Source organism: Euprymna scolopes, chromosome 39, assembly GCF_053919585.1.
Source record: "Euprymna scolopes isolate OS-2025 chromosome 39, ASM5391958v1, whole genome shotgun sequence".
NCBI lineage: Eukaryota > Metazoa > Mollusca > Cephalopoda > Sepiida > Sepiolidae > Euprymna > Euprymna scolopes.
Window position 1 is genome coordinate 33,953,329 of NC_136520.1, and position 25,446 is coordinate 33,978,774.

The window sequence follows — 25,446 nt, forward strand, 5'->3', positions numbered from 1 at the left end:
CGAAAAAACACTTTGGATAATCAGATTTCAAGGTAGTTCTACTAAAATAGCCATATTTTTTAAACCAAAGCACTTCAAGTCTTCAAATTACTACTGTTTTGTTCGGAAATGAATATACTTTCAAATGAATTAATAAATATGAATGTACATTATATATTTTAAGAGTTTTAAGCAAATAAAGTGATAAAAATGTGAACGTCATAAAATGGCGTTTTCGGTAAGGTTTTGTAATGACCCCCCCTGTTTTCTAAAGGTCCGTACCGTGATTGTATGAAGAATTTCGTCATGAAATTTGGGAACCAATCAGAAGAGGTGTTAATCTTAATACTGTCAAGTGTCCGAAATATTTTTGACCATTTCTTTTTTTGTCGTGTTAAAAATAAGACTTTAATATGACGAGTATCGAACATTTTGAAAAAAAAATTCTTCGGACACCCAGTAGTAAGTAAATCAATCTTTTTACTATCTTTATCAATTAAAAGTGTTATTTTATGTTGAGTAGGACTGCGGTAATTGATAATTTAAAAGGACCTACCCGAAAAAAAGATTGTTTCTATTTCTCGAATTTGGTCAAATGAAGTTAGTATTACTAGAAGCAGCAGCAGCTCCAGCCTGTAGAATCAGCGATAGCACAGTGTAAACAACACGTGTTCTTTAATTTTTATTCACGAACGAATTAAGAAAAACATGAAAATATGAATATAAATGTTATGTTTAATTAGAGCTATTTTGTTATCAGAATAACATTAGTTTAGAACTATTCGGTTTTCAGAATGTATAATAACAACAATCCCAACCAATTCGGCATTATGAATCTGTTGCAATTTCTTACATTTCTCGTCAAATTTAAAAACATGGTTAAAAAAACAAAATAAACTTTTGTAGATATATAGCTTGCATGCTCCTTTATTCTTTAAATTAGTTTTGAACAGCGAATTAAAACAATGTTTTACTGCGAACAGCCACAAATGTTTTTTTTTTCAAAATCAAAATAAGTATCAAAATCTCGTTTATACATAGATTCGAAAAAGTTGTCAAAAAACAAATATATAACAAATAAATGTTATCAAAGGCAAGATAAGTTACTTTTCTACCTAACCGGATAATTTTCTAGTGTTTTTATTTAATGTAACATGTTTATTCAGCTCGAAAAACGTACAGTGTTTACCGATGTATTGGAAAATTAAAAATGGCGCCCGGCCGGACTCTCTTTGACACCGTAAGTTTGAGAAAAGGAGTTAAAAATAAAAAAAAAACTATACAAAATATTGTTAAAAACTCACCAAATATATGTCAGCTTATGTCACGGTAACATATATTGAGCGAGTTTCTAGCAGTATTTTGTCTACTTTTTTTATTTTTAACTCTTTTCCCCAAACTTACCGTTTCAAGAGAGTCGGGCGCCATTTTAAATTTTCCAAAACATCGGTAAACACTGTTTTCAAGCTGAATAAACATGTTACATTAAATAAGAACACTAAAAAATTATCCAGTTAGGTAGAAAAGTAACTTACTTTTGATAACATTTATTTGTTATATATTTGTTTTTTTGACAACTTTTTCGAATCTATGTGTATAGTAATACAAACCCTCAAAATCTATATCAATATTCTTGAAATTTTAAAAGCAGTTAGAAAACACATCAAACTACAATTAGGAAGCTTTTTATTTCGTTATTTTTTTTTCTACTTATTAAGCGAAAGATATTTTTACAACCTGCTCCAGCGTAGTATAAACGGCCTATGGAATTAACACCTTCAACCTCGAAAATAGAAATCAACAAATTTATGGAATTTTCTTTGACTTCACCTCTAATCCAAATTATGTGTGGCAAGTCTCCTCCTAAAACACTCTTTAACCCTAACAATAACACTAAGTTCGAGTGGCAAGCCCCCCCCAACAAAATACCTCTGTAAGCCACATACAAGCATCTAAAACAAACAAACAATAAATAGATCCTTCCTTAAAGAAAAATACACATAAAAATAAATTGGTTAACTGTCATAAAATGCTGGAATGGCCAGAAAATGGTGAATTATTTTACATTAAATTTGTGAAACTAACCGCTCCCCCCTCTAATATTGTTTTTGTTAGCTTTGTTTCTGTCAAGTCTTCAGTATGTTCACACATAATTTTCCTTAGCCCTACAATTAATTCAAAGTCCGAATGGCAACCTCCCCATATTCTCATTGCATAGAAACCCTCTTAAAACCACACATAATCGTCTTAAAAAAAAATAAAACAAAAAGCATACAGGATTTATCTCCCATAAAAAAAACCCAGTTAACTGCCCTAAAATGCTAGAATGACCTGTAATAGGAAATTATTTTACATTCAATTCTAAAATAATTTGTTTATCTTTCATTAAAGTTTTTCATGGCATTTTATACATAATTTCCTAAAAAGGTAGAATCACATTTTGGAGGGGTGGTCAGAAGGAGTTGAGTGGGGTTAAACAGAAGGTGTTAATCTACAATACTTCTGTGGTACCAGTATTCAAGAATTCTGGTGAAAGAACTGACCCATTAAATTATCGCCCCATTAGCCTCCTCCCACTTTTTGCCAAAATATTTGAGACCTTCATTAACCATGCTCTAGTCCATCACCTTACAGATGCTAAGCTTCTGACTGACCAACAATATGGATTTAGACAAGCCCGTTCCACAGCAGACATGCTTACTGTAATCTCTGAACGTATATACCATTCACTGGACAAAGCAGGGGAGGGTAGAGCGGTAGCTCGAGATATATCTAAGGCTTTTGACAGGGTATGGCATGAGGGTCTCCTCAGGAAGATTAGATCATACGGTATCACTGGTAGAATACTTAACATAATTAAATCCTTCTTGGATAAGAGAAAAATCCAGGTTGTCCTTGACAGTTGTACATCTAAACAATATGATATAAATGCGGGAGTGCCCCAGGGGTCTATCCTTGGACCTCTACTGTTCCTGATATTCATAAATGACCTCCCCGACAAAATTTCCTCTGAGATGGGTATATATGCTGATGACACCACACTCTATAACAGACACGACAAGAAAACAAATGAACACATATCTAAAGAAATGGCAGAAACACTAGAGGATGACCTCCAATCTGTAGTGGAATGAGGACAAAAATGGATGGTCACATTTAATGCCGCCAAGACTAAACTAGTTTCATTCAATAATTACAAGAAACCTTCTCTGCCACCTATAGCAATGGTCAATGACTCTTTATCTGAGAGTACGTCTTTCAAGCTCACAGGAAACATGAGTTGGAACAATTACATCGAGGGCATTGCCAGGGCCGCTGCAAGGAAGGTGGGCTCTCTCTACCGTGCTAGAAAACTACTAACACCCGAAAGTATCCTGTACCTCTATAAGGCCACCATTCGCCCATGTATGGAGTATTGCTGCCACATCTGGGCTGGTGCATCTGCTACTAGTCTCTCACTCCTTGACAAGGTTCAAAAGAGTCGCCAATCTGATAGGCCCTGAACTGGCATCTAAGCTTCAGCCTCTGTCCCATTGACGAAACGTTGCATCCCTCTGCCTGTTTTACAAGTTTTTAATGGAGAATGCTCTAACGAACTGCAAGCACTTGTGCCCCCACGACGTGAACACCCTCGACAGACCCGACAGGCTGCAAAATCCCACCCCCACACTGTAGAGATCCTTAGATGTAAAAGATCTTTCTACTCCAGTAGTTTCTTCCCCAGAACAGCTAGACTTTGGAATTTCATTCCTGGTCCCTGCTTCCCCAACTGTACTGACGTGCAGAAGTTCAAGTGCAGCGTGAACCAACATCTTGCTGTCCAAATCCCTACATAGTGCCCCAGTAGTTGTTGCCCCTGATAGTAGCTCCCTACACCAAAGTGGCAATGTGCCTTGTTTGGGGTGAAAATGTAATTTAAAAAAAAAAAAAAAAAAAACTAACTGATGTAGCTGCTATAATCACTTTTGGTCCGAATACTTTCAAATCCGTCTAGATCCATTGTCAGGAATATTTAACAGAATTTATTTTCGGATATTTATAGAAGTGTTTTGTTTCTTTTGCTCGGTAAATCACGTGTTATTAAATTTATTACTAATGCATGTTCCTTTTAAAGGCATTTAAGAATTTTATCACTGTTATTGAAATTTATTTTATTAATATTTGATTTGTTAGCTTTGATTAATCCTGTTTATCTTACCTTGACAGAGTTCAAAATAAACTTTGTAGCCTAGTAGGGGATGCCCTTTTCTCTTCCCTGTAACTTTTTTCCCACAGAGGAGATGTTGCGAGCTTGTCTCTGCTTTATCATTATTTTCATGGCAAGTGCGTGTCTGAACTCCAATCTATGGTCCACCCTTGTCTGACTTTCACAAAAAACACTCATCGAGTTGAAACCACTATCAAAATTTTTCGCCACTCTTTATCTGTACCTAAACCTAAATGTAGATTCCATGAACAAAGCTTCTGTCTTAGAACTGCATGACTGTGGGACTCTGTTCTGTTTTCCTGCTTTCCAACTGACTGCAATATGATCATCTTCAAGTCTAATATAAACAAGTTCTTGATGAGCTGTCCCTTTAAGTAATCCAATTTACCGAATTTCCACTACTAATGATTATTACAATAAGCAAGATTCCCTAAATTTCAATTTCTTAAACCCTGTTAAGTTAAATCTTTAAATTTTAGATATTTTCTAGAATCAAAATCATGTAATGGATTTTGATCAGAATTGGATTAAGGATTCTATGAATAAGGTTTAGTATCATTATATTTTGATTCTAATCTTTATAAGGATACATAAAATTCCTTGAATTGTGTTACACAATTTTTTTTTTTTTTTCTTTAAATATTTTGCAAGCCTCTGTAGGAGGATTTATAAGTTCGAGTACTCTTCACTTCCCTTTCCCTTTTGAAATATCACCACCCCCACCTTCTGAAAAATCACTAAGCCAAATGAAAATATTGATAAGATTAAATATGGAATCAATGAAATTAACTAGAAATAAATTTCTTTCTCTTTAGATTCCAGACCAATATTTGCCTTAAATGCTTTTAATCCTTTTAAAGTAATTTTTTTTTTCTATAAAAAGTATTTTACACAAATTAAAAAGCAATAATTTAGTGTTCAATTAATTTAGGTTAAATTCTGTTATTTGGAAGCAATGCAAAAAATTTATGTTGATTAGCCAATCAGAACACACTAAAAATGTCTCTTTATTAAATAAAATCTATTTTTTTAATGAGAAGAGGAATTTGACTGTGGCACAGTGAGTTCATCCTGCCTCCTCTAAAATATCACTAAGTGACACTCTTCTGGAGGTTGAAGGTCCTTAGTATGAGCAACACTAAAAATACACTTGCAAATTACTTAGGACTTCTTTCCAGTCATGGCTGATGGACAAGAGATAATACTCTTGTGGAATAAATAAAGGGTTCCATTAAAAATTCGGTAGAGATTTCCCAGTTTAACAAGATACACCTAAAGAAGCTTGGCGGTTACATTTGCTCAAGATTAGAACAGTAGTCCAAATAATACAGAAATTGTTATAAACCTGTAACTAATTTTTTTTGATAATGTTATGTCAATCTGTATTTATAAAATGATTTGATGTAAAAGTTGTCCAAAATTTTCATTCTTTTAATTCAATTGCTAAGAATTTTAATACGAGAAATGAGTTTCTATTTCTACAGTTTAAATGCATCCAAAAAAAAAACTGTCATAAACTAGCTCATTCTTTTTTTTTTCTTTTTTTTTTTCTTTTTTTTTTTTACAATGATTAACAAAATATTAAAATAGGTTTTTTTTTTTTTTTTTTTTTTTTTCATTACAACAAAACCAAAATGCTTTTTGGTGTATTTAATTTTGTAAACTATTTTGGATAAAAATTTTTAAATTCATTTTATGCTATTGCAGCTTTATTTCAATAAATAAGCGATTAGTAATCTATATAAATAGAATAGTAGATATATGTGTGTCTGTCTGTTAATATTTAACTGATAAAGTCTTAAACTACTGGTCACAGAACACTGAAATTAATAGAAAATAGTAATTATACACCAAAGATGGTAAAATTTTTATTTGGATGGATGAATACCGCTTTCAGAAGTCGGCAAATTGAAGTACAAAATCTTCATTTCAACCTGCCGACATATTCGTATTAGTTTGTGTATGCATAAAACTAATTACTGCTAAAAGTAGTTTAATTTTAGAACTATCTGTCTGTTGGGTTAACTCCAATGGCAGGGAATGCGGCTGGAGTGCTAAGTGTTTTTGTTTCTATTTTAGCTGATGGCACCCAAGTCATTTTTTTTTTTTTTGTTTTTACTTTTGAAATCTGTACTATATAGGTATTAGTACATAAGTACAATATAATATTTAATAGAGAATTGGCTCTGTAATAATAAATCTGAAATCTGAATAAATTACAATATATTTAAGCATATTTTATGACTGGCAAGGTAGGTCGAGTGGACACCCCACCCCCACCCCACTCGTAAATAAATAAAAAAAATTATCATTTCAATGCAGAATTATGAAAGTTAAAGTGGAAAAAACACAGACATGAAATAGTTTCGTAGTTTTATATTTTCGCATGACATTTATGCATGTATTTTTGTTTTGTTTTTAGGTGTGGTTGTTGGATATGATCCAAGTCTATGAATTAAGTGATATTCCAACGGCTGCTGAGCATAAACATGTCCACGAATTGTCTTTGGAACCAGAAAATAGACAGAAAATCTTATACAGAGCTAAAATCCATAGTCCGTCTGGAGCATCCCCAAAGCAAAAGTAAGTTTGACTCGGTCTTTAAATACAAACTGTTAGTCACACTCTCTCAAGATATCAAATAGTGAGGTTTGTAAAATAAATTGACAACTTCAAAATCTCGTGGAGTATGATATCTTCTGTTTCTTACTGCCCTTTTCTCACAGATATTGCTAGTCTCTCTCTGCTCTCTTGTTATTTTTGTGAAATGTGCTCAACTGAGCTCCTATCTCTGATTTCTTCTCATAAGACATTCACAGCAAGAACTTGTCTTATTACCATAACAGAAAAGAGATTTTTCCCTTCTTCCGTATACAGAATTTTCATGGACAGAGCTTCTTTGTTGAACACCTTACCATGGGATGACTTCCTTGTGGATACAATAAAATCATCTTCAAATCCATTATGGTCCTGGATATGTCCTTGAACTATATCTGATGGTGAGGCCCCAGCTTGCGGGCTTTGGGGAGTGTGGAGCCACCTTTTGATTGGTGTTGCACCTAGGTCCACTCTGACCCGGAGTGGTAGTACCTGTTAGGGTTTCAACTATGGGTTAAATAGAAACTGATTTGAAAAAAAATATATATATTCTATTAAAAAAAATTTCTTCAAAATAACTGGATTCAGCATTAAATACCCTGAAAAGGGTTGATATGCCGTAAAATAAAAACACCATCAAATCCATTATACAAATACTATAAGTAATGAAATTTAAAGTTTTTATCCAGAATTCTATATAAAAAACAAATAAAAAAAAATCTGCATTATGTACATACTATGTTGGAATGAAAATGTCATATTCCAAAAATCACATAAATTGATCAAGTAGTTTTATTTTTTACTAAGAAAATCAGATTTTGTGAATAAGCAAAAATGAACCGTTTCGTGTCAATATCTCCAAGAAACAAGGGCAGATAAGTCTACAGTAATTCAAACTTGTGAGATCAGCTTCGTAATGCCTACGATTTTCCATTAATCACATAAATTTGTTTAAAAATGATTTTCTTTATGAAAATAAAACTACTTGATCAATTTACATGATTTTTGGAATATGAAGGAATTCTGGATGATCATCAAACTTAGTTTAATGCCTTGGTCAATTTTCGCCTGACACTCGTTTCATCCCATTAACCCTTATCTTCGAGTGGTTCTTGACCTTGGTAAGTGGTGACCCAACAAAAGATAGAATTTTACAACGCAATCTTCGATTACTCTCGGACCCCACCCTACTCCATGCATTGTTCTGGGTATGATACAAAATTGTATCCGGTGGATAGCCTACCATTTGGGAAGTAAGGAGGGTTAAGTCCAAAAATTCAGTACTCAAAGTTAAGACACTAGAAGTGGACTTAGTTTACCTAAATATGAAACGGAAGTCAGTAAACATGAAACGAAATACGAAATTTATTTCAAAAAATTATTTTAGTTTTAACACGTCTTGTGCTATCATGAAACAATAAAAAAATAACCTTTCATTTTTTTTATATTTTTAGTTTTTTTTGTTTGAACACTTGTCATGAAAAAAAAAAAACTAACAAGAATTTTTATTTAAATTTCTATAAATGGTGTCTTCAAGTTTTATCACAGAATTTTGTCATAAATAATGTATGAAAGATTTTGGCGCTTGGCACTTCTACAGAATTGGGCCCCTGTCGGTGGGGCATTAGAATACACCGACTGCCCCTTCCCTTGCAGAGGTTAAAAGTCCCTCAATGGGGCCACCTGTTGGCTGTGGGTGGCGACCTGTGACACCTTGGAATGGAATCCTGGTGATTGAAGGTCTTGGAGGACGAGTTCATAAGCATCCTCTTCCAAACACATCACTTTGGCCGTTATCTCGGTTAGACGGTGGTCTGAGGGGCCCGATCCAATCAATCGGCTGGTCAGGTCAAGCCCTACGTCTACTATCAATGGTTTGGACTAAACTTAGAATTTTAAAATTAGTAAAAAAAATCCTCTCAAACAAAACCATAGAAACCAATAACACTTCACCCCAAAGTAGATATTTGAAAGCGCCGGCCAAGGGTCAATCAGCAGAAAGTGTAGAACCAAATCCTGACATGACTGCAATCACAATTTTTTTCACGTTAGATTTGGGTAGTGAAAATTGGGTAAAGACAGATGCACGGTATTTCTTACTTGACTGAGTATACTGCCTGTGTAGTTCTGACTCTGTCAAGGCGAATGGGTTTCCCCCCCCTTGACAAGTCTCAATATGGTGGACGGGGAACACAGGCAACAAAACTTTTATCCATATTTATGTCAAAACAAAAAAAACAAACGCGCTTTATCAGACTCAGAAAGTGAGGAAAATGCAGACTTCCCTAAATACTATGTATTAGAACCACTAGACGAAACACTGATGTTAAAATTATCCCCTTTTCTCATCGAAAAAGTGCTAAATAGGAAAATAACCCAAAAATGATTAAAAAAAAAAAAACAAGAGATGGTAACCTATTAATTAAATTGAGACAATAAACCAAAGCCTAAATTTAGAAAATATGAAAACTTTCCATAATATTAACATTAAAGTCACCCCACACAATAAACTAAACCAATCCAAAGGAGTTATCTGAAGCTGGGAACTATCACTTGCTTCACCAAAAGAAATCCAGAACGAACTGGGCAAACAAAGAGTCATTGACTATAAAAGAATCTACATAAAGAAAAACTCAGAAAAAATACCAACCCATACTTATATTATTACATTTAACACTCCAAAAATTCCACCTAAAATTAAAATTGGTTACACCATAGAACCAGTTGAAATATACACCCCAGATCCTCTGAGATGTTTCAACTGTCAAAAATTTGGTCACCATAGGGATGCGTGCAGAGGTCATCCCATGTGCACTAAATGTGGCTCTAAAAAAATAAGTCACAATGAACAAGAATGTCACGAGTATAAATGTATAAACTGCCAAGGCGAGCACCCTGCCTATTCCAAAAACTGTGAACGATGGAAAACTGAAAAAGAAATCCTAGTCACAAAGCATAAACGAAATATATTTTACTTGGAATTAAAGACAATAGTGGAAGGAGTCATAAGAAATAAAACGTGAAAATAACAAAAAAACAAACAAATCCCACCAACCAGTTTGATAAATACAACAAACTTATTGAAAAACTGGTACATCTAGAACCAAACGAATTGCTTAACTTCCAAAAAAAACTAAAAATACAACACTTTCAAAAACTAGAAAAATTGAAACTAGAAAAGAATCCAATAAAGTATTTGTCTCCTCCCAAACCCAAACCTCCCCTCTTAAAGGCCAATGGTGTTATGTAATGGATGGCTAGAACCATCCGATACATAACTGAAAAGAAAAAACTTCTTTAATAAAAGATTTAAAAGAGTGGGCATCGAATAATCGATTGTCCACCAGTCGGAACGAGAAAGTGCTTACGTCGTAAACAGAAATCGGACGACGATTTTTTTGTTTACAAAACAAGGAAACGTGACATTCCTCATAACTCTGGAATGTATAGAATTTAAAATGTGAGATAAATTCACGTGTATCGATAAAGTCAATAGTCGGTCACAATGGTTCGAGGTCAGGAGGCAGCGAAACGTTGTCAAAACGTGACCAAGAAACACACGCACCGGGATCGAGCAATATGATTGACAGATCACGTGGATGGGAAAAATCATGCTAATATAAGAGGTGATTTTTTGGAGTTTAACCAGAAGAAGAAGGAGGAGAGAAGAAGAAGAGGAAAAGAGACGCGATAGGAAAAGTGCGACTGTCGAGAGCATAGCGTTTCCACACACCCCTCTCCATCATTGAAATGAACAGTAAGCCACACTGTTAAAGTTTGAACTATTGACAATCTCTGTATAAAACGAGAAAATAATTTGAAAACAAAATATATTTTTATATAAAAAGCCAGTGTGTCTTACGTCTTGATTTGTTATGCTGAGTTACGTCTGACCATTGTGTGCATATCAAATTCTGGTTCGCCAGAATCCTTATTTTGACAGGTATGACAGCTACAGAAGCCGAGAACTGAAAAATGCACAGTCAAGGGGGAAATAACTCTGTCGTCTTAGCCGTTACCATAACAACCAGAAAATTAAACCACTAGACGATCACTAAAAGACGGCTACTGGGTTTTTGTTGCAGCGGGGAACTTACTAATTACGATCGTTCCCAACCTAGGGGTCCTGGCGCTATATAACAATATCTCCAAGAACAAATTTTCTTTAAACCAAATAATACACCAGCAAAACAAAAATTAGAAATACTCCCAAAAAATTTAACAGAACCTGATGAAATGGAGACTATCCAAGTTAACAAACAGAAACCCCAAAGCAAGAACTTCCTATCGAACACCATCAAAACAAAAGAAAAACCAAAGCAAAGCAGTTATAAGATCCCGTTCAAACTCCAGATCTAGAACCCCAATCCCTGAAAATCAAACTGAAAAAGCATGTAAGCATGTACAAATATAGGGATTGAGTTATGCACAGAGGTTAACAGTAAAAATATTGCCTGGATAAAATGCCCGGCATCATAACACTTAAACGAATCTGTGATACCTGGTCTGGTATTGTAATATAGTTGGTCTACATAATTTATTAGTCACACTTTTAACAAATGCGTGCAAATAGTATATACAAGCTGACAGCCATAGTTTTTGTAATCAAACAACAACTTGTCAAATCAACACAGTTTTATTTACATTATGGTGATAGAATAACAAGATTGAAAGTTTGGGTTAGTGGTGTGTTTGGTTGGTGTGAGTGATGGTAGAAGTTTCACTGCTAGCTTTCTTTCTAGCTCTAACTCGTGCCTTTGTTTTATATTGAAATTTCGTACATTAGGATTGACGTGTTCATTTATTTTGACATTCTTTTTAATCAAAATTTCGATTGTTTTATTGCTTTGAACTTTTAGCAATTCCAATCCAGTTAAAATATATTCTTTCATTATTTCATGACCTCGACTCTCCGATTGGAATTTAGGGTTAATGTCATCGCCCAGCCATTGTATTCAACATTTGGTTTTGTCCGGATCGGTAATTGCATGTATGCAATACATCCAATATTTTCCCAGTGTTTTATGTCATCTATGCAATAGTATTAGCCCTGGTCTATGCCAGATTTCTCCGAAGGAGAAAGTTTACAGAGAATATCAAATTCACAAACAGCCCCCAACCGCATGTATATCTTACTATTGGAAGATGCGATACAGCACATAGCATTCCAAAATGGTCACTCATCTAGTATTGGCCAGGCTCTACGCCACTTATCTTCAACGGTCTAATGAGAACTGTTAGGTCAATGCGACTTAGGCAATGTTTTGTTTTATTGGCAGAACATTTTTATTTTTTTCATTGCATCTTTTATTTGAATTAGCTAAAAGAATTTTAAAATGTTTTTGTTTGTTTTAATAAATTACTGGATCACTTGTGAAATGTTGGATCATTATTTGTTGTATGTATTAATAAATACCTACAGAAACATTTTGGAATTTCCAAAAAGTTTACATTGTGATTTCATAGTAGATTCTCTTTCCTCTCTCTACCCGTATCTCAACTTCTCTCCCCTACACTATCTCTTGCTCTTCCTGTCTTTTATCCCTCTCTATCTTCTTTTACCCCTTCTCTTCTCTACTGTCCATCCTCTCTTTCTCCTCTCCATCTCTTCTCTTTATTTTGAGATCTCTAGACACTTCCATCCTTTTCACAGCTGTCTGATGGCCGGCATGTTTTTGTATATCTGATGTTCTTACTTTCAGCTGTCCAAATTTGAAAACAATTGCTCCATGCATCTATTATATAAAAGTGACAATGTGTGTGTGTGTGTGTGTGTGTTTGTACATTTTTTTTTTTTTTGTATGTCTTAGAACTTTTTATATACTCCTTAGATTATAATATCTACGATTTGCAAATGGAGGTCGCGTCTACAGTTATTTTGATTGACTTTCGGGGGGGGGGGTTTCCCCAACATACACAGAAAGCGTAAATCTTAACTGGCTTGCAGCCAAAGTTAAGTGCGTGATTTCCTTCCCCTATGGCATGATGTCTGACCTCGTTAAATGAGGAACTCATTCACTTAACATTTTAATCGCTAAATTTCAACGCTTTTCAATTCCTCTCACTTCTTGGCGCAGCGGTAACTTCTCAGGATTTTTGTCACTTTCTTTTTCACCTTCGCCTCAAGGTTACAGGTTCGAGCCTGCCTACTAACACTTTTTTCTTTCCTCCATACACACCTGCAATCACCCAGGCAACGCTGGGCACCTACATTAGTCTATAATATAAATCTCACTTGTCTGTTTAAATGTATGTTGGATTAACTTTGCCTAATTTTAATGTTCCGAACTTCCAACCGTGTACTATTTATGTCAATAACTTGGATGATGTGTAATAAGGTTATATATATATATATATATATATATATATATATATATATATATATATATATATATAGCCTGATAATAGATAATTATGTATGTAGTACGTAATATGTGATAAGCTAAAATAAATTTAAATAAAAAAACTTCTAAAATTCTGAATGTCTCAAGCTATTGGTCAAAGGTAGTTTACTTTTGTTATTTGTTTTTGTTTTAGTGCATATTTGGGCTGATGAGTGCCCCTACTGGTACAAGAATAATAAAAACATGTATGCAGAGAACTAATATATATATATATATATATATATAATGCTCCTTATCTTGAGTTGAGCATATTGAGAAGTGATACACGAATTACCATTAGCGTATAAGCGATGCTCTTTGTGTAAACAAATCAAGCAGAGGTAGTTCGGACGATGTCAAAACATTGTTAAACTCATGACTCACGCAGCAACCGCCAATAGCGTAGTTGTTAGGAGCCTTGACTGTCTTACAGACGGTCGGGTTTCAATCCTGGCTTAAGGTAGTTGTCTGTCTAGTCGCACTGATGTACTGTGAAACAGCGAAACAGTACTGTATGTGGATGACTATATATATATATATATATATATGTATATGTATATATGTATATATATAATGGCTAAATACAGACAGGGGGGGGCGAAAAATAAACTGACCGATTTGCTAAGCAAATTTCTTTGTCTGTGCAACGGTATTATTTTGCATCGAATTCACGTGTTTTTCTTTTTCAATCAGACCTATGTTGTCATCCATTTGTAAAGATGTTCTTCCCCTCCCTCCATAATAATTCTATTATCTATTTTAAATGTAGTTGCAGTGCACACTATGTTGGGCGAACATCGCAAAGATTAGATTTCCATTTGAAACAACATGTACCATCAAAGATTCGCTATGCAAATTTTTCACCCTCGGATGTTCTGAATAATATGTATAGTCCTGCGATTTGTGACCACCTTATAAATAACCATGCGTGTGCCACGAATTTCAGTGCTGACATTTTTTTTTTTTTTTTTTTTTACATAGGCATCACCACATTATCAAGGCCAAGAGGCCACTCAAGGATAAGGGTTAAAGAGTGTACAGTAGAAATTGGACAATATAGTAATCATTAGTAATGAAAATTTGGTAAATTTGATAACTTATATGGAACGGCTCATCAAGAACTTATTTACATTAGACTTGAAGACAACCATATTGTAGTCAGCCGGAAAGCAGGAAAACGGAAGACAATTCCACAGGCGTGCAGTTCTAAGAAAGAAGCTTTGTTCATGGAATCTACGTTTAGGTTTAGGCACAGATAAAGAGTGGGGGGAATTATTGATAGTGTTTACAGCTAGACGAGTGTTTCTTGTGAAAGTTTGGCGAGGGGGGACCATAGATTGAAGCTCAGTCGAACACTTTCCATGAAAATAACGATACATCAGAGACAAACTCGCAACATCTCTTCTGTGAGATAGAGGTTGCAAGGAAGAGAAAAGGACATCTCCTACGAGGCTACGAAGTCTATTTTGAATTCTATCAAGGCAGGCCAAGTCCTTTCTAGCAGCTCCTGCCCAGATGTGGCAACAGTATTCCATCCTTGGATGTACCTGGCTCTTATATAGATAGAGAATAGCATCAGCAGTGAGATATCTACCGGATCGACATGTTTACGATCTTGAGTAAGTCGCACTTGCCCTTTCATTTAAAAATTCTAGAGACTATTTTTATTAAGTCTTTAGAGACCTTCTCTTTGCAAGCAAAAAGAAAATCTTTTAGGACTTAAATTAGTCTGTGATTTTTCCCCTGTTTATGTTCCATTCCTCCCCCCCCCCCACCATATTCATGAACTTTTTTTTTTTTTTTTTTTTTTTTTTTTTTTTAATCTTATTTTCCTCAATTTAGCTCTGTTAAGTGAGGAACGAAACCTGGTTAGCTAACCTTTATTTTCATTTTTTATTTTTTTAAATCATTATGTTGATTGGTCTGTATTTAGCCATTATTAAATTCTGTAACCCCCGAAAATGTTAAAATATATATATGTATATATAAATAAAATATCAGTAAAAGGGCGAAACAATTGTATGCATGTATATAAAGCTAAATCGGTTTGAGATGAGCCTAAAATTGACTGTTTCCAATGAAGTACTTATAGCTCTAGTATTGCACTATCGAGCTATCTAAATGAACTTTGTTTTATTAGTATCTATATCTGAATAAAAAATTGGAAAATATTTATTTCAATGGTATAAAAGATTACGTGTGTATATATATATATGTATATATATATATAATGTAATATGTATGATATATATAATGTAATATTTGTTTCATCTGTTATTTTTTATTTATTTCATCTTTTTTTTCTTTTAGTAATACCGATGATGAAGTATTTGATTTATGGCTGAATGATCCCTCGGTCCTGCAGCTCACTTTATCATCTCGACTCACAATGTCTCTCCTTCAACTTTTGACTTGTAGCACTAACTCGCTTCCACTTTGGTGTCGCAGAATCAATGAATTTAATGTAAGTGATTTCTCTTCCTTTTTCCTTGAAATTTGAACAACAAATGGTAAATAGACTCCACAAGATGTGGAGGATTGTTTCACCAGCTTTGTTTTAGTTGATAGGATAAAAAGCAAATTATGTAAATAAAGCATGAATGAAATTAGACATGGTTAGAGGAATGGAATGATGAAAATAATTGAGAGAGAGAGGGGGGTAGTATGATATTACAATGTATTGTGACTTTGTGAAATCCTTTGATGTTTAATCCTTGTAAAAGTACACTTATTAATGAATTTCTATGTTCAATTATATTTTTAGTAATGTGTGTATGTAGATATATTTTCGAATTTATGTTAACCATTGATGCCTTTTTTACTAATGTTTATCCGCTGATGGAAAGAGCCTAGCTTTGAAAATCCATGGATTAAGTACTTTTATTATAATCTCTTGCTTAGAATTTTTGATAGATTAATAAATATTGTCATTTATTGAATTTTTATTTCACCATTAATTTTTCGTGATTTTTCCATGTTTCCGTTAGCATCTCGCGGTGGGGCAATGGTTAACGTCGCACGTTTTTTTTTTCACACTTTAATTTACAACTTTGCCTCAATGGTTCAGGTTCGGGTTCGATCCTCATACTTACATTTTTTTTTAACAACCGTTGAGGCAAAGTTGTAAATTAAAGTGTGAAAAAAAAGCGTGCGACGTTAACCATTGTCCCACCGCGAGATGCTAACGGAAACATGTTTGAATTTATTTAATTACTTGGATTTGGCAGGTGCCCGTTTTAATGAGTTAATGAGGTCAAGTTTGACTACGGGATTTTTATTTTCCCAAGATGTTATAGGAAAAAGACTAACCGACATACGGCAAGCGACAAATGTTGAATATTTATCTTCCCGAAATCGAGCAAATTAAATAGACAGGCGAGCTTTGTTGTTAACTGTGAGATATTACGATTTATATGTGATATAAAAAGTTTTAAAAAGTTGTGAAGCGAGTGACCGCTTCTCTGAAAAAGCCTTTTGTAGACATACAGAAAAGGCGAACACACATACATACATACATACATTTTCGCTTTTATATTTATAGACAATTCTTTTTCCTGTGTCCTTAATAGTTTTTTGGTGTACGAAAATCGATAAATCTAGTCAAATTCCCTTCAATTTCAACTTGTGAAAACTCATTTATTTTGGAGGGTTAAAAAAAAACATTTAATTTTTGCTCTTTATAAATATACAATTCTTTTTCCTGTGTCATTAATAGTTTTTCTTCTACCCTACTTCAAGCTAGGTTACCAAGTATGGGCAATTTATATTTTTCATATTAGTGTTTTTCAATGTGATGCACCTAATACTGTGTCATTATGCATATAGACCCAATCTAATCTTAAAGAAAAATGGCATTTACATGTAGTTCATGTTGTTAAAAAAAAACTTTAGTGGGTTAAATTTTTGGTCTATGATTCATAAATTGTCCTTTTCTGTTTGTTTTATTGATTTATTACTATTATTAAAAGAACACTATCTCTATCGATAACTTGCTATGAATCATATTATGAGAATTCAATGTATTAGCTGTTGAAATGAATATTTTTGCACTTCCATATTTTTGTACGTTTTATTTTTTTTTTTATCTCTATGCATATAAAAACAATTTTTTTTTTTTTTTTAAGAAAAAAGGCCATTTACATAGAATTCAAGCTTTATTAAATTAAATTTTTGCTTTTATTTATAAAGCCAGTTTGAGTGTATTAATGTAAATATATTGAAATTCCCTTCGATTTTGACTTGATTTCCTTTATTTTTTTGGTTATTTTGATAAAATTTGGATGTAAAATAAGTTGTTTTTTTTATCTTTAAAATCTTTTTTAGTTATTTTGAGTTGAGTTACTATTTTAAATTATAAGCCATTTACTTTTTTAATTTTTGTGTTTTTCAACTTAACATATACAATTTTATGTATTTCTATGCATATGAAAACATACATATCTTAAAGAAAAAGGGACACTAATTAATATGATAGGCTAAATAAAGGGTTTTAAACTATCTTTTCTAAAACGTTTAATTTGTCTAGAATTCCTTCATATTAAAAACAAAAATAAAGAAAAATCTGTATGATGTATGTAGCTGACAAAACAAAAATATCATATTCCAAAAATTACGTAAATTGATCATGTAGTTTTATTTTTAAGTGAAAAAATAAAATTCAAACAGAAGAGCAGCTGTCTTGTCCACTTAACAAAAAAACAAAGGGAGATAACTCAATAATTCAAACATGCGAGATTTGTTGTAATGCCTATGAATTCCCATTAATAGCTTAAAATATGATTTACTTCATAAAAATAAAACTACTTGACTAATTTATATAATTTTTTGAATATATTTTCGTTTTGTCATGAGTGTTTATATTGTACAGCACTTTTTATTTTTGTTTTTTGTTAATGAGAGGAATTCTGGACAAGAACTAAATATTCAAGTTGAAAACTTTTGTGAATGAAAATTTTGTTCTAATGGTCTTTTTTATTGGGTTACTATTTAAAGAAGAATCCAGTTGAAAAGATTTAAGTTTTTTTTTGAGATTTTAGATATAGGTTACTTGGACAAAGATCTAACTTTATAATTTGATTTGAGCCAAAAACAATAAATGTTAAGGGTCATAATTGGGGTCAAAGTTTTAAAAAGTTTTACCTTTGCAGTCTCTACGAAATTACTCAGCCAATTTTTGATCTAAGCATTTGAAATTTTACATAAAGTGTATTCAGACATAGGGCAAGATTTTTAATCATTATTTGGCTGCAAATTTGGCTTCCAAGGGGTCGAAGTTTGCGGTCTCTAGCAAAATATTAAGCCAATTTTGGGCTTAAACATTTGAAATTTTACATAAAGGGTATTCAGACATGCAGCAAGCTTTTTAGTCAGTTTTTGAGTGAAAATTTGGCTGGCAAGAAGTCAAAGTTTACAGAGTTGACTTTTACAGACTCTATCAAACTCTTCTGCCAATTTTGGTTCTAAACACTTGAAATTTTAGATGCGGGTTACTTGGACATGGGTCAAACATTTTAATTTAATTTGAGCCCAAAACAAATGTTAAGGGGTCAAAATTGTGACCAAAGTTTAAAAACGTTTGACGTCTGCGGTCTCTACCAACTTTTCTCTTTGGTAGTTAAGGAAGGCATTACCGTACATATTCACACTTTTTAATATATACATATGCACATAAAGTTATGAACAGTACATAGGGCCCGAACAAAGCCAGCTAGTTAAATATTTCTGGAATATTAAACAAAACCCATATTTCATTATTCAACGAAAAAATGATTTCGGCCATGTTTCTTTTGTCACGTGTAACTCGTAGTTTATTAAAAGAAGGATCTATATAAATCAAAACAGGTTACAAATAACAAAACGAACATAACATAACTTATAGCTTGCTTTTTTTTTTTTCTTTTGGAATTTATTCAGAATGAACATAATTAGTGGTGGGATTCAAATCTTTTAAGAACAGGTTCTAAGAAAATGTTAATAAGAATAAAGAGTCTACTATAATGTAGTTATGAATAGGGGTTTACGTAATTTTAACAACTGGTTCGCCGAACTCATAATATTTTAAGTACCGGTTCGCATGAACCGGTGCGAACCGGCTGAATCGCATCACTGAACACAATGTATATACACATTTTGCGTTTCTTTTTTCTTTTTGAATTTTTTGATATAAAAGTAAACATAAGTTTTTTGGCTTTTGTTAAGTTTTTGACAGTTTCCAAAAATGAATTACGTCTTTAAAGCTAAAATCACTAATTTCTTCAAAAAGTATTTTCTCTGATAATTAATTTTCTATCTAATCATTTTTCATAATTTTTGGATATGTTAATTACTGTGACATGACAATTTAGTAGATACCATTGGTTTCACTTGAAATTCAATATTTTGATTATTGTTACAATAACAAAGAACCAACATTTTTTTTGTTTGCTCATCAATTTGTGTTTGTGTGTTTTTATATGATTTTGTTGCCTTACTCTGGCCCCATATGGCATCAATTGAAATGGATGGCTCTCATCTAGGGGAGGCTCCATATTTTGATAAGCTTCTGGGCTTGACCTTTACTCCTGACCTGAAATGGAATACATACATCAAGTCTGTTGCCAAGGTCGCTGGGAAAATGGTAGAATCCTTCTACCGCTCCAGAAGATATCTCACTGCTGATGCAATTCTCTATCTATATAAAAGCCAAGTACGTCCACGGATGGAGTACTGTTGCCACATCTGGGCAGGAGCTGCTAAAAACAGCCTATCCTGCCTTGACAGAGTACAAAATAGACTTTGTAGCCTAGTGGGGGATGTCCTTTTCTCTTCCCTGCAGCCTCTCTCCCACAGAAGAGACATTGCGAGCCTGTCTTTGTTTTATCGTTATTTCCATGGCAAGTGTTCGTCTGAGCTCCAATCTCTGCCCCCCCCCTCCCCACCGATCTTTCGTGAAAAACACCCGTCTAGCATAAACCACTGTCAATAATTTTCCCCATTCTTTATCTGTGCCTAAATCAAAACGTAGATTTCATGAGTAAAGCTTCTTTCTTAGAAGTGCACGCCTGTGGAACTCTCTCCCATTTGCCTGTTTCCCACCTGACTACAACTTGGATGTCTTCAAGTCCAACATAAACAAATTCCTGATAAACCGCCCCCTAAAGTAAGCCACTTTATCAAATCTCCATTACTTAACGATTACTACGATATTATCCCATTGACTACTGTACACGCAATAGCCCTTATCCCCAAGTGGCTTCCGGGCCTTGATAAGTGGTGACTACCATGTAAAAAATAAATAAATAAATAAATAATTAGCTTGATCTCTACTGTGCTATTAATCATATTAAGAAATTTCCACATGTTAACTGTTGAAATAAACCTTATCTGGACAATGTTCTGCTTCTATATTTTTTTTTTATAGAAGTAATGGTATTTTGTCCAATGTTTATATTAACTGGATCTAATAATTATTTTTTCTATTATGATTCATTTTCATTTACTACAGATAAGTATGGCACAATCACGTTGACACACCGGTTCTCGCCAGATCACCAAAGTTTAGCAACGTTGAGCTTGGCCAGTACCAGATGGGTGACCATTTGGGAAGGCGAGGCGCTGTATGTACCGCAAGATAAAATACCAGGTTGAGAAACTTGTGCGGTCTATCCTTCTCTCAAGGGTAGAAAGTACTCTCTTAAGTCGTGGTAGGCACCTCATCTAGTGATGTCGTCACGATAAAAAATACCCTTGATAGCCCTGGCAAAGCATCAAGTATTCAGCTACTGACAAAATTTAAATTACACTACAAACTCGTGTAATGAGTTCAATTTTGGCTACGGCCGTGCTGGATTGAACAAGATAACATTACATTTGTAAAAAGTTTTTCACGTGTTCAAAATTGCATTTTTAGTTATACGTGATGAAAATTAGTTTCTGAACCAATAACGTACAAGATGGCAAACTTTCAACAAACCTTGAGCGATTATATTTGATACTATTGTTTATATGTTGCAAAAAATGTGTGCCTGTATTAAAACTTTTTAAATGTAATAAAAATAAAATTTTGGTTATAGTCAGCTAACATACTTCCTAACTTCCGGCGTAACGCTACCGGAAGCGGTGACAAGGCAAATCAATTCTTTCGCTTTTTTCTCTTATGCTTATATCTCTCCTGTGTATGAACTCTTTTTTTTTATTGTTTTTTTTTTTTCGATCATTTTTTTTATTTAATAATCATTGAAAAGTGTTTTTAATCTTATTTTAATTAAGAATTATTGAAATTATTTTTTTTTTTTTTTTTATCAGAATTATTGAAGACACTTTTTAAAATCTTTTGGGAATATTATGTATTGGATGTTTTTTATGATGTTTGAAATTTTGTTATTTTGATTTCAATAATTTTATTTTTATACTTTCATAAACATTTATTATGTAAATTCAAATTAAAAAAAATTTAATTCAGAATTAAAAAAAAAAAAATTATTTTTATAATTTCACAAACATTTCTTATAAGATTTCAAATAAAATAAAAACTTATTTCTTTTAATTTTCTTATTAAAAGTGCAAATAAAGACTAATTGTGTTATTTTTATTGTTTAATTAACAAAATTATAATTTTGTTCATTTTTATTGTATACTTTTCAATAATGTCTTTTTTTTATATTTTATTTCAATAAATAGATTCACAGTTAGAAATACTGAAGAACAATAAAAGGAAAGGAACTGATTTGCCTTCTCATTGTTTCCAGTAGTGCTACGCCAGAAGTTAGGAAGTATGTTAGCTGATTTTAACCAAAATTTTAGTATGGAATTTTTTAAATATGTTAGAAACAAAAAGTTTGTTCTCATCAGAAGTGAATATCTAATTTAAAATTTCTTTTTCTATAATATTGAGATTTTAGCGCATTTTACAATAATCTTTTCTTCTTTTTTTTTTTTTTTTTTTTTTTTTCAGGTTGGTTTTCTGCGTCCACCTTAGAAGATTCAAATGACCTTTTGGAGGTCACTGTTATTTATAAATAATCAACTGGCAAAGATGCAAAGTACGCTTCAGACTTTCCATGAACAATTACAAAAATAATTTTTATATCTTATTTCTAATGATATGTATATCTCGATACAAGCCCTAGCAAACCTGCAATAGGGTTCACAACTTGGACAACATATGGAAACTAAAATTGTCAAATAATAAGTATTAAGAAAAGTTTTAATCATTCATTTATTTATGCTCAGTAAATTAAGATCTCTATATATAATTTGGAAGTTGGTTATGATGATTAACCCTAAACCTCTCCTCTCTCAGAACAATATATGTATATTAGGAAATAGCTGATCATTATTGACCTCCCTCTCTCTCCTTCCCTCCCAATATGCATTTTATTAGAAAGTCATTTATGACTACTGACTTTCTCTTCCATTTTCCTAGCCTCAAACCTCTCCCCCAACTACAAATATTTGGAAATAGCTTACGCTTATTTCAATGAAATCCAATTTGCAAAGAACAAAATTAAAATAAATAAAACGTTTATATTCCAAAAATCATGTTACCTGATCAAGTAGTTTTATTTTTAACTAAAAAAAAAATCAAATTTTATGAGTAAGCAAAAAGGGATTGTCTTGCATCACTATCTTGAAAAAAAAAACAACAAACAAGAGCTATTGAAATTTGTTTGTTATTCTTTTTTATAAAAATTATTGAAAACACTTTAAAATCTTTTGGGAATATCCTGTATTGGATATGTTTATAATTGAAACTTACGAGATCAGACTCGTAATGCTACAGATTTCACATTAATCGCTTTAATTCGTTCAAAAATTATTTTCTTTATAAAAGTAAAACTACTTGATCAGTTTACATGAATTTTAGAATATGAAATTTCCATTCTATGGAGGTACCTATATCAAAGATTTTTCTGTAGTTTTTTTTTTTTTATAATTAGGTCAAATATATATATATATATTTTGTGTACAGAAAGTTGTTAGATGAGACAAAGCATTGGTACCGTCGGTTTCAAGCCTGATAATAAGGACCGTTTAAGGTATCCTTATCGAGCTCTCTTCAGCCAATATTCGTCTATTTTATAACCGGAAGTGTGAAATATATATATACCTCGCGAGTTCACGTTTAAATCTCGTTTTGTTAAATCTCTCCCCCCACCCCCGCGTTTATTTATAAATATAAATACGCTCTTACATTTCGGATTTTCCTTTTAATTGAGCACTCTGCTGGATTTCTTTTTCCAAAAAACTAATCACACATATATATATATATATATATATATATATATATATATATATATATATATATATATATTTGTATTCCTACATATACGTGTGTGTGTGTGTGTACATTTCCCTACACAATAACTCTGACAATTTTAAGTCTACAGATTCGAAATTTTATATATAGGGTACTGAGATTTGGAAAAATCTGTGATCGGTTTTTGGCCAGAAATTTGGCGATTAAGGGGTCAAAGTTCAATGATTTGACCTTTGAGAACTCTACCAAACTCCTCCGACAATTTTGGGTCTAAACACTGGAAATTTTAGATAAAGGTTCATTGGACATGGATCTAACTTGATAACTTTATTTGAGGCCAAAACAAAATAAATTTTAAGTTAAGTTAAAAAAAATTGACCTTTTGTTTTTTTTTTGCTCAGCATACACTTCCAAACACCAGGGCAACACCGGGCACCCATGCTAGTATATATATATATATATATATATATATATATATATATATATAAAAATAAACTAGACAACCTGTGTGTAATAATAAAAGTTTTATAAAAGATAATCATATATATATATATTATTCCTTAATTGGAATTCATTTTTGAAATGAGCATTATATATTAATTTATTTTTATTTTGGACTATTATTCTCATCTTTATGAGTTGTTGTTTTTGATCTTTTATTGGTTTTGTTTATTTACAACGTTTCGGCCAACTATTCCTCTGGCCTTCATCAGGTGGTAACCGCGACGGATAGGAACTTCGAATCTCGAACAATTCAAGATATATACACAATAAAATAGTTTCAAAACAAACATAACATATAAAGTATTATTTTATATTTTAAACAATGAACAACAGAAAGTTTCAAGATATATACACCCAAAGAAAATTTAAAAAGATACATAACATATAAAGTGAAAAATCCATTTCTTTTACAAAACAAACAAAAGAACATTAATGGAAGGAATGCTTCCTCATAATACTAACTTAGAACATTTGTATTTACAATATTTTTAGCAAAAGGTGCATTCTTAAGGAACACTTTCACATTTTCTTTTCTCCTCCCTCTGCTTAGTGCTACATATAACTAAGTAAATCAAAACATTGTCCATTGTTTACCCTTGTGCTTTATAGTCATGGCAAAACATGACTGAACTGGGAATTGCATGCGTTGTAGTGGTATTCCGTCATTTTCTGATAATATGAATTTCACTCTTGGAATGAGAACTATTTCATCTTTAAATGCAGATGTAATAATTTTGCCTACTAATAAATTTTTATGCAACTCCTCAGTTATCAATCGTGTACCGTTGCACAGACGTGGAGGATCCAAGTTTCTCATCATCATAATAGGAGACCCTTTTTTCAGCTCCAGTTTATGAGGCGGTAAGCCTGACATCTCCAAAGAATCGAGGAACTCTATAGGGAAATGAGTTGCGTTTGTGCCATCACATACAGAATTGAATGAACAATTTTCCTCCATGTTTCCAAGGAAACGTCTGATGCAGATGGAAATGATGTTTCTAACAGATTCGTTCACTGGCACTAAAACACAATTTTTAGAAAAGAGTTCAGCAGAATTCTCAAATGAAGGATATATGAAATCAAGACTGTCTTCGATTCTCCTAAAAGGTAAAACCATATCTTTGGGGAGTTCAATTTCACCGTTGTTATTCTTCTGGAGTTTATCTTCTCCAACATCTATTAAAAATCGTGAATACATAAGTCCATCTTCATCAACACGCATGTTATTTTTCAAATCAAATTTCCTCAACTTGCACCACAAGTAAGATTTTTTTATGCAAGCATTTTCAACATCTACATCATTGCCTCTTTTCACTACAGGTAGGAATTGCCGGAAGTCACCACTGCAGACGGTTAAAATCCCTCCAAAAGGAGCATTATTTTTGCAAACATCCTGCAGAGTTCAATCCACTGCTTCAAATCTCTCTCTCCTCATCATTGGACACTCGTCCCACACAATAATCTTGGTATTTCTGAGTAAATTTGCAGTGTCTGAATTTCTGGCAATATTACATAGATTATTATCTTTGATAGTAAGA

At 32.7% G+C, this 25,446-nt stretch overlaps 2 protein-coding genes across 3 annotated transcripts in view; one reads left to right on the top strand and one right to left on the bottom strand.

Annotated features, from left to right (window-relative positions):
- The window catches only part of LOC145263730 (E3 ubiquitin-protein ligase E3D-like), a 39,135-nt gene extending 16,092 nt beyond the window's left edge, over nucleotides 1–23,043 (top strand). The window contains exons 6-8 of one of the 2 annotated variants that reach the window (XM_080120708.1): nucleotides 6,609–6,769; nucleotides 15,478–15,631; nucleotides 22,100–22,348. In XM_080120708.1, coding sequence (XP_079976834.1) covers nucleotides 6,609–6,769; nucleotides 15,478–15,631; nucleotides 22,100–22,123 — 339 coding nt within the window. In that variant the 3' untranslated portion in view covers nucleotides 22,124–22,348. Of the gene's footprint in view, nucleotides 1–6,608; nucleotides 6,770–15,477; nucleotides 15,632–22,099 lie in introns of both variants that reach the window. The other variant, XM_080120707.1, reaches the window with a different exon arrangement.
- Nucleotides 23,044–24,479: 1,436 nt separating this feature from the next.
- LOC145263907 (uncharacterized) lies at nucleotides 24,480–25,130 on the bottom strand. Its single transcript, XM_080120987.1, has one exon. The coding sequence runs from the start codon at nucleotides 25,128–25,130 to the stop codon at nucleotides 24,480–24,482; it is 651 nt and encodes a 216-aa protein (XP_079977113.1).
- Nucleotides 25,131–25,446: the final 316 nt, after the last annotated feature.

Excerpts from the sequence above, each read along its gene's own strand:
- LOC145263907 (XM_080120987.1), bottom strand. The coding sequence starts at position 25,130 with ATGCGTGTTGATGAAGATGGACTTATGTATTCACGATTTTTAATAGAT.